General features: G+C 38.8%; 1 protein-coding gene across 2 annotated transcripts in view; it reads right to left on the reverse strand.

Annotated features, from left to right (window-relative positions):
- acss1 (acyl-CoA synthetase short chain family member 1) overlaps positions 1 to 14,212 on the reverse strand; it is a 42,426-nt gene that overhangs the window by 9,405 nt on the left and 18,809 nt on the right. For both annotated transcript variants that reach the window (XR_015848301.1, XM_088325353.1), the window contains exons 6-10: positions 13,992 to 14,139; positions 12,948 to 13,085; positions 11,571 to 11,663; positions 1,906 to 2,018; positions 1,441 to 1,567 (exon numbers count right to left, since the gene is read on the reverse strand). Coding sequence is in view for 1 of the 2 variants with exons in the window: in XM_088325353.1 (XP_088181479.1) it covers positions 1,441 to 1,567; positions 1,906 to 2,018; positions 11,571 to 11,663; positions 12,948 to 13,085; positions 13,992 to 14,139 (619 nt within the window). In the remaining variant the exon portion in view is untranslated. The remainder of the gene's footprint in view (positions 1 to 1,440; positions 1,568 to 1,905; positions 2,019 to 11,570; positions 11,664 to 12,947; positions 13,086 to 13,991; positions 14,140 to 14,212) is intronic.

A 14,212-nucleotide genomic window follows, 5' to 3' on the forward strand; every position in this document is an offset into this window, starting at 1 on the left:
CGGAAGCCTTTTCTGTGCACAAGCCACAGAGTTGCTCGAGGTATGTTAAAGCACATTTGGACAAGCCAGCTTCATTTTGGAATAAGGTGCCGTGGACTGATGAAACTAAAATTGAGTTATTTGGACATAACAAGCGCCGGTATGCATGGCGAAGAAGAACGCAGCATTCCAACACAAACACTTGCTACCCACAGGGAAATTTGGTGGTGGTTCCATCATGCTGTGGGGCTGTGGGGCCAGTGCAGGTACTGGCAATCTTGTTAAAGTTGAAGGTCGCGTGGATTCCAGTCAGTATTAGCAGATTCTTACGAACAATGTTCTAGAATCAGTGACAAAGCTGAAGTTGCGCCGGGGCAACAAGACAACGACCCCAAACACTGCTCGAATTATACTAAGGCATTCGTGCAGAGGAACAAGTACAATTTTCTGGAATGGCCATCTCAGTCCCCAGACCTGAATATTATTGCAAATTTGTGGTGTGATTTAAAGTGGGCTGTCCATGTTTGGAAACCATCAAACCTGAGTAAAGCGGAGATGTTTTGTAAAGAGAAATGGTCAAAAATACCTTCAACCAGAATCCAGACCCACATTGGAAGCTATAGGAAGCATTTGGAGGCTATTTTTTTCTGCTAAAGGAAGATGTACTAAATATTGATGGAATTTTTCTGTTGGGGTGCCCAAATTTATGCACCTGCCTACTTTTGTTTAAGCAATTATTGTAAACTTTCTGTAATTCCTATGAACGTCATTTTACTTCTCAGATATCACTCTGTTTGTCTGCTATTTGATATATTTACCTGAAATTGCTGATCCCAACAACCAATGATTTGTAGAGGAATATCTTAAATGATCGGGGGTGCCCAAAGTTTTGCATCCGACTGTATACTGAATGTGACAGTTGTATCCGATCATATGCAGTGTAAGTCTATGCTTCTGGCAAGCCACCTTGAAAACACAGGACTCTGCAATGAAGCTCACTTTTGGAGCGTGCAGGAAACGAGCAAGGTACTTTGTTGAATTTGGTGAGTGACATGGATAAAGGTTAAATACGGAAACAACGTCTTTTCTCCTTATTTGTAATCGAAATAATCGCAAACTCCATTTTATTAGTTTGTTTATAGGCATGTAAACAATTCATTCCAAGTCTTGATCCCAGTCGTACTCATACATGCATGTAAATGTAAGTCAGTGAAGGAGTTGAAGGCGGGGTGCGTCGTCTGAGGTGTCTTTAAAAAATTTGAAAGTAAAATATTTTCTCTATTGCCCATATGAGTTAAAAATAAAAATTAAAAAAGGATAAAAGGACATAATAAAAATATTTACCTGTTTGCCTTGTATTTATTGAAAAGAGAGTAGCAAAATTTGAAGTTGCGAACACCACCTTTAACTACAATTAACGGCTAAAGAAGTTTATTTTTCAAACAGAGATCTGTCCTTTACCAGGGTACGTTTTGAAGTAGGTGTCGACGAATCTCTGGTGGTCATTATGGATACTGCGGGCCATGCCAGGCCACGGCTGAGCGAGGCAAAGCGGTCCCGAGGCTTCATCAGTCGTCACCACTTGGCCCTGGAAACTCAAAATGACAGTAAATCGGTTGTGCATTTTGCTAATTGACATTACAACGGTTCGCTCTGAGAACTTTGAAATAAAAGCTAGTGACCCGGTTTGGCTATCTGCGACACATCGCTAATATGTTGACGCTGCAGTGTGTGCCAGATTTCTGGGCGGCTGTTTGATATACACATACACAGTAGCTTTGTGTGTTTGAGTAAGATGGCTGGGAACGGCCTGAATGGAGGGTCAGATGAGGATTATAAAATAGTCACCAGCTGTGTCACTTTTGATACCCACCCAGCCCCCCTTACATCGCACATCTACTCACAAACACACAAACTATCGCAGACCTGGCTGTCCATGAGCGCCGGCTTGATGCCGAAGAAAGGTCTCATAGCCATCCCCGGCACGATCTCCGCGTCCGGCTCCGACGGCCTCGGGGAAATGCAGATACCACCCGTTTCTGACAAGATAACCACAAAAAAATTTGTTTTAATTTGTTTGCTTGAAAAAAAAAATCATACACATTTTTGGACTCACCCTAGTTTCTGAAATTAAACAAAGAAATTTTCCAGAACAAGCTTGTTAGCCTGATCTTGAATCCCAATGAGAAACACCATAGAAAAATGCGACCTTGACGTCTATAGTCATCATAGGCAGTGAAGGAGTTGATTGCCATTGATACTTCTAGCGAATGCAGTGCAGAAATCCCCCCAGTTTTTCAGATACAAAATAAAACTAAAATATTTACATATAAACTTGCTATCCTGATGCTGAAACTGTAAGGAAAACACTACAGAAAAAAATGCCACTTTCACCTCTATAGTTGTCAAAGGCAGTGAAGGAGTTTCTTAACAGTGAAAAACTCACCACCGTTTTCCAACACAAAATAAAACCAAAATATTTACATATATACTGGACTGTCTCAGAAAATTAGAATATTGTGATAAAGTTCTTTATTTTCTGTAATGCAATTAAAAAAACAAAAATGTCATACATTCTGGATTCATTACACATCAACTGAACTATTTCAAGCCTTTTATTATTTGAATATTGCTGATTTTGGCCTACAGCTGAAAAAAACTCAAAAATCCTATCTCAAAATATTAGAATACTTCCTCAGACCAAGTTAAAAAAAAAATTTATAACAGCAAAACTAAATCAAACATTTGAAAATGTCCATTGATGCACTCAGTACTTGGTTGGGAATCCTTTTGCACGGATTACTGCATCAATCCGGCGTGGCATGGAGGCAATCAGCCTGTGGCATTGCTGAGCTGTTATTGATGCCCAGGATGCTTCGATAGCGGCCTTCAGCTCATTTGCATTTGTAGGTCTGGTGTCTTTCATCTTTTTCTTAACTATACCCCACAAATTCTCGATGGGGTTCAGGTCAGGGGAATTAGCAGGCCAATCAAGGACAGTGATGCCATGGTCAGTGCACCAGTTACTGGTGGTTTTGGCACTGTGGGCAGGTGCCAGATCATGCTGGAAAATGAAATCCTCATCTACATAGAGCTTTTCAGCAGATGGAAGCATGTACTGCTCTAAAATGTCTTGGTACACAGTTGCATTTACTCTGGACTTGATGAAACACAGTGGACCAACACCAGCAGCTGACATGGCTCCCCAAACCATTGCTGACTGTGGGAACTTCACACTGGATTTCAAGCAACTTGGATTTTGCTCCTCTCCAGCCTTTCTCCAGACTCTGGCGCCTTGACTTCCAAATGAAATGCAAAACTTGCTTTCGTCTGACAAGAGGACTTTGGACCACTTTGCAACTGTCCAGTGCTTCTTCTCCATAGCCCAAGTCAGACGCTTCTTCCGTTGTCTTGAGTTCAGAAGTGGCTTGACCATGGGAATACGGCTATTGTAGCCCATTTCCCGGACACGTCTGTGAACTGTGGCTTTTGATACCTGGACTCCAGCTTCAGCCCACTGTCTTTGAAGCTCCCCCAAATTTTGGAAGCGGCTCTTCTTCACAATTTTGTTAAGGCTGCAGTCATCTCTCTTGGTTGTGCAGCGTTTCCGGCCACATTTTTCCCTTCCAACAGACTTTTTGTGGATATGCTTTGAAACTGCACTCTGTGAACAGCCTGCTCTTTGAGAAATTTCTTTTTGTGTCTTACCCTCCTGATGGAGGGTATCAATGATGGTCCTCTGGACAGCAGTCAGATCAGCAGTCTTCCCCATACTTGTGATTTAGTTTACTGAACCAAGCTGAGTGTTTTTAAGGCTCAGGAAACCCTCGCAAGGTGTTTCGAGTTAATTAGATGATACAGGTGATTAGTTGAATAGCCTACTTGTATACTTTTTCATGATATTCTAATATTTTGAGATAGGATTTTTGAGTTTTCTTAAGCTGTAAGCCAAATTCCGCAATATTAAAATAATAAAAGGCTTGAAATAGTTCAGTTGATGTGTAATGAATCCAGAATGTATGACATTTTGTTTTTTTTAATTGCATTACAGAAAATAAAGAACTTTATCACAATATTCTAATTTTCTGAGACAGTCCAGTATATTACCCCGATCTTAGCTAACCTGCATTGTCTCCCTGTTGGCTTAAGATGTGATTTTAGGGTTCTGTTGGAAGTATACAAAATCATACATGGACTCGGTCCCTCATATCTTTCAGATTTAATTTCGCAGGGGTATGTTCCGGTCCGGAGCCTTTTCTCTGAAAATGCTGGTCTGCTAGTGATCCCAAGAGCCAAGAAGAGATCCGGTTCGAGAGCGTTCTCCATTCAACGCTCTTCACCCTGAGATTCGATCTGCAACCTCAGTTAAATGTTTAAATCTAAGCTTAAAACACACTCCTATTCTATAGCATATGAATAACCTATATTTTATGTTGACAATATCTGTGTATTATTTGCCCTTATGTAGGTTTTAGATCAGGGGATGGTGTCATAATCAACTGTGGTTTGCAATAGTCTGTGCAGCCCTTTGAGACTCTGTGATTAAGGGCTATACAAATAAACATAACTTGACTATAAACTTGTTCGCCTGATGCTAAAACACAATAGGAAACACACTGGAAAAACGCTACTTGGACTCCTATAGCAGTACATGAAAGGGAAGTAGTTCCTTGTCATTGATGTTTGTAGTCTTCAATCGTTAGCCTAATAGAATAGAATAGAATAGAATAGAATATACCTTTATTGTCATTGTTACAAAATGGGTTAACATATTGTGACAACGAAATTGGGCATGACACTCCAGTTTCACACAATCACAGTGAGGTAAAAAACCAAGAAGATAAAGAAACAGAGAAGATAAGGTTATTAAAAAGGGGGATAAGGTTATAGTTATAATTTCCACAATATTTAAACAAGAAATGTCGGCATGTAGGATGTTACATACAGTTTGGTATCGTAAGGGTTGTGCAATATCCATTTGGTGTAAAAATAGTCATCATAGTGCAAAAAAATAGTCAACATATGCATTTGGTGCAAATATAGTCATCATAGTGCAAAAAAATGGTCAACATTGTGCAAGGTGAGCAGTAAACATAGTGCAGTCAACATGTGCAAGAGACATAGACATGAGTACCATTTTATGTTCGTATGAGGTAGTGTTTTTGCAAGAGTTTTTCAGTTTTTTGTGCGGTGTCTGTTTAGGGTGGTAATGGCTCTGGGGAAGAAATGCTAAGACACAATGAGAAATGCTATAGAAAAATGTAACTTTGAAATCTGTAGCCATCAATGGTAGTGAAGAAGTCCATTGCCATTGACGTATGTAGCCGTTAATGGCTATGGTTAGGAGGACTACATCAAAAATTTAATCTGATACAGTTAGTATTTACCTGTTGAAAAATGTATTCAGTATCGTAATCTGAACACTATAATTAATATAACTTGTTTACTTTTGGATTACTCTAATACCAAATATGCCAATAAGAGCCAAAATAAAATAAATATAAATACAATTACATCATTTTGTTTAAGATAACTGAACAATGTAACCTTGAAAAAAAACAAAATCAGGTAGTTGCTTGTTGTCCCTCTCATTTTAACCACGTAGTATAGTGTATTCAGCAAAAATAAAACGTTGTCTTTCACATGGCGGATAAGATAAAGTCATACCTGTCAACCTCCACGACTCCATGCCTTTACAAAATGTTGTATTTTCCTCTTACAAAATACAAAATAATCTCACACCATATTTTTTTTCTAATGTGTTTATTTATGTAGTTTAACATGTTATATTGTTGTTATATTCGTTATATCATATATATTGTTAATTAACATTTTTGAGATACTGAGTTGCTCGACATGAGTGAGGTTTATTATAAAAAAAGTTCAAAAATTAAGTAGCGTCGACGTTCACTATAGAAGGAAAAAATCCATGCAAATATAATTAAGTAGAATAATACATTTTCTTATTCAAATTATTCATTCATTTTCTGCATTAAATTATTGTTGGTAATATACTGATTAAAGGGATAACCAGAAACCTTCCTTGTTTTCATTTTCTCCTTTTATACTTCTTTATACGACATAATAATTCGTACTATAATGCATCAAAGCAAGTGAGCCGTTTGAGAGCGGCTCTCTTTAATGAGTTGAGCCGAAAAAGCCGGTTCGCTCAAAAGAGACGGACTTCCTTTCACTACATAACTACCACATGAAATCCGAGGCTGCAGACGCATGCGCACAGTAGCATCAAACCGCTCCCTTCGTTTGCAACGTAAAAAACGATCCCGAGATAGAGGCTACCGCGGTGAACTCGTTTGACTTGATTGATCTGCCGTTTCGTGATAGTCGGTGTATACCCGATGGTACCCATAATTGACAAATTTGCGGTTTTCCGTACAGATTTTCTTTTGTTCTTCACAAATGTACTTGAGTAAAAGTATAGGGATTTAAAAATACTCCTAGAAGTACAAAATTTCCCAAAACCTACTCAAGTAAATGTAACAGAGTACAGGTACTCCATTACTACCCACCTCTGTGTAAGCCACATGCAAATGAATGCATTAAATGAATGGATGCCTGAACAGATGCTGTGGAAGAGGTTACACGCTCCCTCATGTTATTTCATTTGTTCATACCTGTTGACACAACATGTCCTCTACAGTGTGCAACATCAAAATGCCTTTTGAATGAAGTTGTAGTCCTGCAAAGTAATCCTTATTTTTACAAAACATAGCTGTAATGATAGTCTTTTTTATGTAACCGTAACGAAATACAATTAATTTTTTGGGGTATCCTGATTGTGTAACTCAATTTAAATGTATTCTGTTACCCTCCAAGCCTGTCAATGGCAGTGAAGAACACACACAAGTTTTTTAAACTCAAAATAAACAAAAAGATTTACACGACATAAGCTTGGTAGCCTTATGCTAAAATGGGAAACACAAGAGAAAAATGCTACTTTGACGTCTATAGCTGTCAATGGAAGTGAAGAAGTTCTTGTGTTTGTAGCAGTCAATGGCAGGGAAGAAATCAACCCCCCTGATGCTGAAACACACGCCATGTTTTAGCAAAAGAATAGCGAAATAGGTGATTTTAAAGATTTTTTGTTGTAATTTGAAAGAAATTATCCATTATCCATTATCCATTAAATAAAAGGATTACAAACAAAAATCAATGAAAGTAGACATACTAAATGAATGACATTGATTTTAAAGTATACAGTACTGGGTATATTGGATAATTGATAATACTTTTTTCATACCGATACCTATTTCTAGAATGATCAGAAGAAAAAGCTTTAAATCCCAACATTGAAACTTCCACACTATCCCTTGCACTTTGAATGGCAATTTATTGTCTGAAAAGTGCATTACAAAAACTGTGATTTGTTTATTATTTTATTGTTATTTTTGAACTTCATTAATCATAAAAAAACAATATTGATTTAAATAATAAGCAAAACTTTTTTTACCATAAACGTGCACTTTGAAAAATAACCGTTTGTCAAAATATTTATAATTATTTGACATAACATGACTCTCACCTAAAGGGAACTGACATAATTGTACACCATCTTGCTGCTACAGGTACCCAAAAACCTCCAAAAGGCTGGGTAAAACAACAGAAGTAGAATGGTGTGTTTTGATCACTTAGAGTCTCCATAGTTTGTATTCTTCCTCGTACTTTTTTGTAGTTGTTTTCGGTTGCACAACATAATACGGCCACATCTACTGGTCAATTAATATACACTGTCCCTTTGAGATTGTAGTTATTAAATAAGATTTGACCATTCTTTAAATTTTAAGTTCCTGATTGTTTAATAGACACTACAATGCACCCAATACTGGAATCTGATACGATCGCTAGTGGAATCCATTCAAAAAGGCACAGATACCGATACCTAGTACTAGCCTAGCTTTTAATATAACAAATGCTCTCAATAGTAAAAAAATATTAGCAGTTGTTGTGGCTGGTACAAAAAAATTGAGGCCTTGTTGCAAATTTAGGCCTAGAAATAAAATAAAATCAATAAATTAACGCATGAAGCACACATAACAGAACGTACGGACGAAAGGACAGGTGGCTCCAAATGAAAAGCTAGCGCGCCAACTGGCCACCTCACTCGCATGCAAAGCACAAATGTCGATCCGATCGAGCCACTTAGCCCTAATTGGAAACATTAGAACAGTAACAACGATTATTTTGTGCCGATCTGTGTCCGTAATTCCATAATTCCCCAGCCCACTCGTTGCGCTCATGTCGGAATTATCGCTCATTCCGGACGGCTGTCGGCCTGTTGGCCGGTAATGGTCAGATGTTAATTTTATTAGCAAAATCCGATTATTTTTTCCGATGTAACTGTTTTATCGTCTTGTTGGCTAATTTGTTTGCTCGCTCTCTACCGCAGTTACGCATATATTGAAAGTCAAACTCTAGGACCAATGATTACAATAACTGCAGCAATAGTAGGATTCTTTGGAGAAGATCAATACTATGCTAAAGTGAGATGGGTCAGTGGACCAGCGTCTGGACCAAAAGCATGTCAACGCCTGCATCGACCGGCCGGTAGAGATGGGAAGCTGCGTCGTTGCTGTTATGGACTTTCCGGACAAATTTCAACATGTTACCTTTTGTTCTCTTATTGATGTTCACTATGTTTGTGTACTGTCACCCAATGCTAAATCTATTACATCTTGGTCATCCCGGAAGGGGGGATTACCACTTGTGAGGCCCCTTCTCAAGGTTTCTTTTTTCCTCACGCTCAGGTTTTGAGTTTTTCCTTGCCCGCATGTTAGTTTAAGATCAGACGATGGTGTAATTGTAATCTTTGCAGTCCTTTGAGACATTTTTGTGATTAAGGGCTATACAATAAATGTGACTTGACTTGAGTATTGTTTACTTGTATCTCAAAGCACTAAGGCGCCACAAGGCTGTACTTGCCGAAGAAACACCACAGGAAATGGTGCCCCTCTGACCCTAGTGGTCAAGTGATCCAACCAACATCCATCCATCCATTATCTGCACCGCTTATCCTCAGTAGGATTGCGGGGGTGCTGGAGCCCATCCCAGCTGTCTTCGGGCCGTGGGCACAGGACACCCTGAACTGCTTTCCAGCCAGTCGCAGGGCACACAGAGACCTACGACTCACTTGCTCATTCACACCTAGCCAATTAACCTGACATGCATGCTTTTGGGACTGTGGGAGGAAACCGGAGTGCCCGGAGGTAACCCACGCAAGCACGCGGAGAACATGCAAACTCCACACAGGAAGGTTCCATCTCATGACCTTAGAACTGTGCCACACACACGCTAACCACTGCGCTGCCGTGCTGCCCTCAAACCAATCTATCTTCTATAAAATATGACTTGGTCAATAAACCTCTTAACTAATGTTTTACTGAGGATCTGAAGGATAGAATTTTACATGAATATATCCTAAAATTAATTTTCCTGTAAAACGAAATACCGTATTTTCCTGTATATAAGGGGTACTGGATTATAAAGTGCTCTAGCAAATTTCTGGCATTTTAGGAGGTTTTAAGTGGCCTTATAGTCCGGAAAAGATGGTACATTAATACCTTTGTTATTTAACTAACTAGTTTTTTCAATTGATTTCCCAGTTAATTTAATATTTTAAAAGTATTTTTCGACAAATTCAAGCAAAATATGCCCTTTAGAACAGGTTTGAATTTCTTATCTGGGGTCTGGGTCCTTCCCTATTAACATTGCAAGTTCGAAATTCTTATCTCCTTATTTTTAATGTCCATCCATCCATCCATTATCTGCACGGCTTATCCTCAGTAGGGTCGCGGGGGTGCTGGAGCCCATCTCAGCCATCTTCGAGCAGTGGGCAGGGGACACCCTGAACTGGTTGCCAGCCAATCGCAGGGCACAAAGAGACATACAACTCACTTTCTCATTCACACCTAGGGACAATTAACCTGACAAGCATCTTTCTGGAATGTGGGCGGAAACCGGAGTGCCCGGAGGAAAGCCACGCAAGCACGGAGAGAACATGCAAACTCCACACAGGGGGTTTCTCACAACCTCAGAACTGTGCCGCACACGCGCTAACCACTGCGCCACCGTGCTGCCCCTTTTTAATACCACTTAACTATAAACATATAATGTATCTAGTATGTTTTAGTACTTGAGGATATTTTAAGCTTTTTTCTTGTATAACAAACCTCAATTAATTCTTAATTTTGCTACATTTTAACTTGCTTTTGCAGTTATTTCAATTTATTTTTCATTTATTTTTCATTTTAAATAAAATACTCATTTTAAGAATATTTCTTTATTTTTATTCTTTATCAATTAGTTTCTCTGACAAAATAAGATAACATATAATCCTTAAAATGATTTTCAATTTAATAGTAAAAGTTATTTTAATCATATAGTCAAGTATTCAAGTCGAGCCATATTTTTTGTACTACACGTAATCACAAAAAATACTTAAAAAGGGTAAAATAATATTTTGATATTTTAGCTCCTTCCTTATGTTCCTCTAAAATGATAAAAATATCACTAACAAGTGAAATGTGTAAATGACATGCAGTCAAGAGAGGCAGGTGAGGCACATGTTTCTCTTGCCTCTTAGAAGAGGGCAATAGTGAGACTTAGATTTTGCGCATATCTCAGCCACAAGCTATAGAATTGATGATAGTATTTGCAAGCTAAAAGCAAGTCAAGCCATCTGGTCATTTTTTTTTCATTTTACCCATCCACACACACACTCACACTCACACAATAATAGGGAGTCAGCCATGCAAGGCGCCCAGCTGCTTATTGGGGGCATTAGGGATTCTACATATAATATAATAGAATATAAGGTGGAAAATTCGACACCAAAATTAGTTTTTGTTTTGTTGATTATCTAAATCGTCCTTCAACATTTTATTGAGAAGTCAAGTCATGTTTATTTGTATATAGTGAGTTATTTTCTTTTTTTTCATGAAAAAATATATTTTGTACTTCCTGTTATATTTACATTAAAACAACTGTATATGTGTGAACGCAATACCTTATCCAACTGCGTGGCCCGGGGGTCAATTGCAGGCCCCAGGATGATGGTTTTAGGCCCCATCATAATGTGAAAGTTGAAGGGACAGTGTGTGTTAGTTTCTTACTAGAAGTTGCTGTATTCTGTTGTGGCACCGAAAATGAGTGCTAAAAGGACAACGGTAGGAGACTAAATACGGAGACTCAAAGTGACCAAAACACAAAGGAAGAAGATAAAATAAGAAAATACAAAAGAAACAAAAAAAGGGAAGAAAAAAAGAAAAAAAGGACAAAAATAAGACAAAAAGTAAAACTCACACTTTTTCTATGCTACAGTTTATAGGTAGTTGTTTTTTCTCAAATGACGAACAAGATGTAGTTTAATTTGTAAATCTGACTGAGCCTCACCAGACAGGAACCTCACAGCACAGCACCGGTGTCATTAATAGTGGCACAAAATAGTTTTCTGTTTTTGGGCGTGTGTGCGTTTTGCATGTCAGCTTGAAGGAAAGCAAATCAGTCTTCAGTTTTACCCTCAGTTACGTTTAAAGCCAAAAATGATTAATGTGCTAGCATGCACTTTGAGTTACCTGTCTGCCACCAAGTGTCCACCACGGGACATCGTCCGTCCCCCACTATCGAGTGGTACCACTCCCAGGCCTCCGTGTTGATGGGCTCGCCCACTGCGGAGATAAACGTGGCACGTGAGACATTCCAAGCACGGCTGTTATTATTTACTCTACCTCGTCGACCGGTCTTTCCTTGACATTGAGAGGTATGCGCCCCTGAGGGAAATTCTCTCTGGTTGAGCATACAGAAAGTGAGCGCAGTAAACACGCGAGCTAAATCACATTTTCTTGTGGCCTTGGAGAAGGATACAACACTGACATTGCAAGTATTTTATTTGCTCGTTCAGTGTACGGTAGACAAATATCAAGGGTATTTGAGCATGTATTTAAGGTGTGGCGTTTAGTTAATCTCTTACGCTTTACAGAGAGCCAATTTGCTCTTGACACACGCTGACTTTGGTCATACCTATGTAGTGACACTACCTGTTTGTTTGGAGATGTAATCATATGCTTTATGATGACAAGGTATTTATTAATTTAGTGATGAGCCATCAGAAACTGCAAGGCCTTCTCTGGTGGCCTAACACAGTGTTTTTCAACAGTGTTCCGTGAGACTTTGTCTAGTGCGTGGCAGGATTGTGCCCCAATTGTTCTATTTTATAATTATTAAAAAAAAACATGAAATTGCTTTCTTCCAGGGTTCAGTGATGCAACTGTGACATTCATCCACAGCAGTAGATACAAGCACATTACATTTTTTTCTTTTTCTATACTAAGTATCAGCACATAAAATAGTACAGGGACATTATTTCATATATCATTCTGTTTATTGAAGCTGTTTAAGATTGCCCAGCAAAAATGGTAAAGACCTGATCCCGCGCGCTCATGTTGTTGTCTTTTTACACATTTAATCGTCGCTTGTGCTCCCTCACTCCTCCAACACCACGCATACACCTCTGTCAAGAACCGCCAACTTTCTGTTAATTACTCATAATAAACTTGCATTTCATTTTGTTAATATCATCTTAATCATCGTATTGCTGTATATGTCTTTTCAGTTACTACTTGAATGTGTTTTTAGTGATCAGGAAGATTTGTTTTATGGCTATTAACTTAGATGATTTTGGTAGGCCAGGAACGGTTTAATTGGTTTTTAGTTATCTCTTAAGGGGAAAATTTGTTCAAGATACAAGACATTTTATGTACGAGCTTTATCCGTGAACAAATTAATGTAGTATGTAGGGGGAACACTGTACATGATGTCTCCAGCCATAGTGTCATAAATGATGATATTATGAGGTGTATTTTCTCAATTAGAACATTACTGAAGGCCTAAGTGTGAAATGGACACCAACATTGATTACTCTGAAGGCATCAACGGCATGAAGATTGTCTTACCAGATCCGAGCGTCTTGAGAGTAGAACGGTCATATTTGCGCACCCACTGGTTGCCATACTTGAGCAGGAGGCGGATAGCGGTAGGGGCGCCGTAAAATTGGTTGATCTTCAGACGCTCCACCATCTCCCAGTATCTTCCTGCCAGAACAACAAAGTGGAAATGGTGACCGTCAAATTTTTTGACTAGTGGCAACAAATGTCTTCCTATACAGGTAACACCCGACTTACGATCTGCTCAACTTACATCCATTTGACTCACAAGGTCTCGTGAAAAAGAGCTGCTTTGCCATTATAGCAGCTTCCAGTTGCTTAACCTTTTCATAGCATTTATTTCCAGTTTGCTTTTTGGTGTCAGGGTGTTTCGTCTGGAAGTGCCTTTTGATATGATATTCTTTAAAAACAGCCACAGTCTCTTAGCAAATTAGGTAGACGAAGATGTTTGAATTTCCACTTGTCCTGGAAGGGGCGGCCCTGACAGTCAACCTTCCTTTTCTTATTTATTGGGTGGTATGAAATTCTCACAGAAAGCAAACGGAAAAGTGGCCAAAGGACGAGTGCCATCATCCGAGGAAATTGTGATTTTTTTTGGGGTGGTACAAATGTATTTTATTATAAGGTCAACATTCCTGGCTGGCCACTTATAATTAATGTTATAACAGAGGCTGCGCGCCAGAAAGATTTTGGTCACGGGCTGTAACTGGCCCCCGGGCCGGACTTTGGACATGCTTGCATTAAACTCTATGACCCTAGTAACTCATTTCATTTTTTTGTAAGACTATACATCATAAACTTTCTGAACTCTAGTCTTAATCAGCCATATTCTGTGCTTACTATACACATATTTTGTTTATGCTTAAAGCACTCAAAAATGTACTTAATTTTGGGAACTCTAAAAATCCACTTTAATTCCACTGTGTGTAGTTTAGTACTATACATATGTAATAAAATATGTATAGTAAATTTACCCAAATTATCCTAAACCCTCTAGACACCTGAATCTAAAGCAAATTCTGGAAATAGCACCTGGAAATGAAAAAAACATACCTGGGTCGGGATAAACGGGCGTGCTTTCAAAAAGCACAGTTGTGCCCCCATTGGCCAAAGGTCCATAGACGGCGTAACTGTGTCCTGTGATCCAACCTATGTCTGCCACGCAGCCAAACACATCTCCTTCATGGTAGTCGAACACGTACTATAAGACGTACTAAGTGTTACATCATGTGTGGATTTATATATTGTTCACATATACAGTATGTACAGTCTCT

Source organism: Urocampus carinirostris, chromosome 20 (assembly GCF_059441175.1).
Source record: "Urocampus carinirostris isolate Australia breed hairy pipefish chromosome 20, RoL_Ucar_1.0, whole genome shotgun sequence".
In the NCBI taxonomy this organism is placed as follows: Eukaryota; Metazoa; Chordata; class Actinopteri; order Syngnathiformes; family Syngnathidae; genus Urocampus; species Urocampus carinirostris.